Below are 4,062 nucleotides of genomic sequence, written 5' to 3'. Positions count from 1 at the left end.
AAGACCGATTATGCGTACAAATTCTCGTTTTTCCTTAATTTAAAAAAAAATTGGCTTTTATTTTTCAGGGCACTTTTGAAAACTACAGGTAGGTAAGTAGATTTATGGCCTTAACCCAACTTACATACGTTTTTTTACGCGGAGATTAACTTACCAAAATGTACCCAAATTTTTTTCGGACCCAATTTACTTAGCCTCGTTGGGGCCTCGTTTTTTTCAGGTACCTACCTTATATTTACGCACGAGTTAGGTCCCGTATTTTTTAGAGGTCGGTATTATTACACTAAATGGGTTAAATATATTTTTCGGTGAGTAGCATAGACGTAAATAGGGGGGGCTTAGGAGGGCTTAGCCCTCCCTAAGACATCTGAAGCCCTCCTTAAGATTTTTTAATATATAGGTAATCTTTATTATGGTAGATTACTAGATTATGTAAAAGCATCCATCAGATCATCACGTTATGGCGGTTTCTAATAAAAAAATTATATCTTAAAACAAATATGAGAGTTGAATGTATATTTGTGGCTATTATATATAGTAGACCTATGTCTACTCAAAAAATACTTAACCGATTTTGCGAAAATTTCAAATTGTTCTTGGAGATATTTGGAAAGTTTAAAGAGTAGTTTAAACCACGTTCGATTTATACCAACTATTATTACCAAGTGCTATATTATACAATCCACCACAAATTAATTGTCCATATTAGTCGAGCTAGTTCACAAAGCGACGCAAATTTTGCCTGTAAACTGAGGTAGGTAGATACACCAAAACCAATATAGGTACCCACACTTATACAATCTAAATTTTGTATTTTTTATATATTTGCCACGGGAAAAATTGGGTTATAACACTAAAGATATATAGCTTCAAAAAACGACTGGACAGTTTTAAATAAACATTATATCAATTGTTATGTAAAAGTTATTAAATTGATTAATTTTAAAACTCCTATAGGCCATAGCCTATGGATAGCTAAAGAATACGTTCACACGTAATTTTTTTCAGCTTACGAAAAAAAAAATTGTTTGTGTATTTAAATGGTTACAATTGGTAACATATTTGTATTATATAATTGAAAGAAATGTGACATATATATTTTGTACAAAATATTTAATAAAAATACATATCTTTGGACTAGACATTAATTAATTACATTAAATATACTTATATACATTAATTTACATTTAATTTGTGATAGTTTTGAATTGTATTATATAGACCAAATACAATTGTGTGTAAAAAGTGGGTGGAAGATAAGTCTCCCACTCTTTTTGTTTTTGAAACCTTTTGGGCTCAAGCCCTGTGAATTTGAGTACCCTATTTACGTCCATGGTGAGTAAGTACTGAGTACCTACTGCTTAAACTATAGGTATATACCAACATTTTCCTTCCTATTTTAACAACTTCGGACTGTCTAATTCGTGTCGAAATTCGTGACTACATTAACTAATTTTCCGGTAATCGCAAAATGATAATTTATATTATATTTCATTTCTCTACGTCTCAACGCCACTATGGCACCTTTGGCTTACCTATTAGCTACATATTAGTGAACTTATATCCGTCGACTTAGTAAGTGGTAAATAAAGAGGTACGTAATTAATTGCCCATTGTCCTAATTCGAGTGGATTTTTAGGAAAATGTATCTATTATACATTAATAAACCAAGTTTGGTCTATAACAAAAATTGCGCATTCGTGTTAGGAATGCATAATTTATTATAAATAACATAAATCATTTTTTTTTTTTTTACATTTTTTTATACTTGACATTTTTTTGGGGGGCTCAGGCTTCAAAAGTTTTGTTTTTTTTCCAGATTACTAAAACCCCATATTAACTAATATCAACCAAAACAATAACGATTATCAAAACCCAAACGATTGTTTGAATTTTTTGTTCATATAAAAATTTTTTTTTATAACTATTTTAACTCAAATTTTGACAAAATATGAAACTTTCAAATTTATAGTAGTTAAAAAATTATAAAATGTTCAATTTTTAAATCTAAGGTTTGAAAATTTAAAACAACAAATCTCACACCATAACCTAATAATCTAAAACTTATATAAACACAGTTATTTTTACAGACATTCAAGTTCAAAAAATTATATATTAAAACCGAGGATTACGATTTTAGTTATTTTGTTGTAAATAAATATTACAAAAAACATCAACACTTCCTGGGTTGAGACAAATCTTTATGGTGTTGAAAGTAATTGAACCTGAAATCAAAAAAATATATTACATGATTAATATTAAAATCAATTATGATAGGTAGCTCATTAGATGTATAATTAAAGCACATGATAATAATACTAGTTAACAAAATGCTTTTGAAGAATTTAGTAAATCTGTAAGTTAAACTACAAATTATTCATTTCTAAAAATTCAGAAAACACACCATAATTAAATCCGTGTCTTTAAGAAATTGTTTTATTATTACCTAAATAATAATAATTGTAGTGTAATTTATAAAAAAAAAAACAGGTCTATATAAGTTCCAAATTTTACCAGGATGGAATATTGTCATTTGAAAATGTAGAATATCAAATTAACATCTACTTGACAGGTGTATTGTCATATTCTATTGCTTTTCATTGTCTGTCATAGCGTCATCAAGATCCAATTTTTTCATTGACATATCAATCAAATTCAACCGAGCGTTGTCATGGTCGTCTGGACTTAACTTGATTGCCATTTCATAAAATACTTTGGCTTGTTTAAGAAGGCCATGTTTATCAAATATTACCCCTATATCGCAATAAACATCGGGAATGTCCGGCTGTATTGCTATTGCATGTTTGTATCTGTTGAAAAATGAATAGTACGATTAATACTTATACTGTAAAGATTTCACTAATTGTCCATAACAGAATTCATAAAAAAATGTATTTTGTAAATTTAAACATATTTCCTAGATTAGAGAATTTAGCCTATAATTCATACTTAAGAAAATGTTATATTCTTGTTCATTAAGAATTCATTTTTAGTTGTGAATTACTAAGTATTTAGTTGCAAAAAATAAAAATTGTTTTTAAATTAAAAATCAAAAATTATAGAAGTTGGTCAATAACTTGTTTGTTGTTCAATTTGACTGATTTTAAATAATTTACCAAAGAAAAGATGTACATATCATATTATTTTCAAGTATAAGCATACTATTAAATGGTAAATGTAAATATTATAAATTTGTTTTAAGGTTTAAGTAAACGTCACATACCTATTATACATATGTTTCTATTATTATAACTTGTATATACAATCATAAGGTCATTGAAGTAAGAGAAAAGCGTAACATTTTTCCAATTTAAAGAATATTAGGAGAATGCTTAGAGCACATTTTTAACTTATAATTGTGTTGAATAATTATTACTTTTTAAAAGCCAATTCCTCATGTCCCAGTTGATACAATGTTAGGCCCATTTTCCAATGACCAAATGCATTCCTCGGGTTCATAAGTACCGCACAACAGAATGAGTTTCTTGCATTTTCATAATCATCCTTCTCCAGATACAAATCTCCCATGGACATGCAAGCATCAGACGCATTTAAATGATCTTTAGTTTTTCTGTATGTATCAAAAAGCTTTTTGTATATGTCAATTCTACCCGGATTTAATTCGCTACATTTTTTAAGATATATTGCAGCTTCATGATAATTTTGAATGTTATTGAAATATATTAAAGCGAGTTCCAAATTTAAATCAAAGTCCTCAGGCTTGACGTTCAAACATTTTTGGTACATATCCACTGACGCCTCCATATTGCCTTGACGGCAGTATGTGGCAGCCAGTTTTTTCAAAAATAATACATTTTTGGGATCGAGTATTATTACCTTCTTAAATGCATCAGCTGCATTATGGTAGTCTTCAAGTTTTAAGTACGCCATTCCCAACTGAAAACAAGCGTTCGTCCGATTGGGGTTTGTTTCTAAGAGTTGTTTATATTTCAAAATAGATTTTCCAAATTTACCGCTCTTATAATATGCATCTCCTAAATTGTTTAATGTTTCTGGACATTCTTTTGCGCTTTTGTGGGCAATCTTAAACTCCTTTTTAGC

General features: G+C 28.8%; 1 protein-coding gene across 1 annotated transcript; it reads right to left on the bottom strand.

Moving 5' to 3' along the window:
• Positions 1–1,035: 1,035 nt before the first annotated feature.
• Positions 1,036–4,056, bottom strand: LOC107882186 (UDP-N-acetylglucosamine--peptide N-acetylglucosaminyltransferase 110 kDa subunit-like). The gene is made up of 3 exons (XM_016808225.1): positions 3,377–4,056; positions 2,515–2,810; positions 1,036–2,225 (listed from the first exon to the last, which is right to left on the bottom strand). The coding sequence occupies exons 1-2, from the start codon at positions 3,889–3,891 to the stop codon at positions 2,588–2,590; spliced, it is 738 nt and encodes a 245-aa protein (XP_016663714.1). The 5' UTR covers positions 3,892–4,056; the 3' UTR covers positions 1,036–2,225; positions 2,515–2,587.
• Positions 4,057–4,062: the final 6 nt, after the last annotated feature.

The sequence above is a fragment of the Acyrthosiphon pisum genome, chromosome A2 (assembly GCF_005508785.2).
Source record: "Acyrthosiphon pisum isolate AL4f chromosome A2, pea_aphid_22Mar2018_4r6ur, whole genome shotgun sequence".
Taxonomy (NCBI): domain Eukaryota; kingdom Metazoa; phylum Arthropoda; class Insecta; order Hemiptera; family Aphididae; genus Acyrthosiphon; species Acyrthosiphon pisum.
Note: the sequence above shows the minus strand (reverse complement) of the source record. Positions and strands in the feature narration are given on the sequence as shown.

Excerpts from the sequence above, each read along its gene's own strand:
- LOC107882186 (XM_016808225.1), bottom strand. The coding sequence starts at position 3,891 with ATGGCGTACTTAAAACTTGAAGACTACCATAATGCAGCTGATGCATTT. Across the intron at positions 2,811-3,376 it reads GAGGAATTGGCTTTTAAAAA|ATACAAACATGCAATAGCAA; the intron begins GTAATAATTATT and ends ATTTTTCAACAG.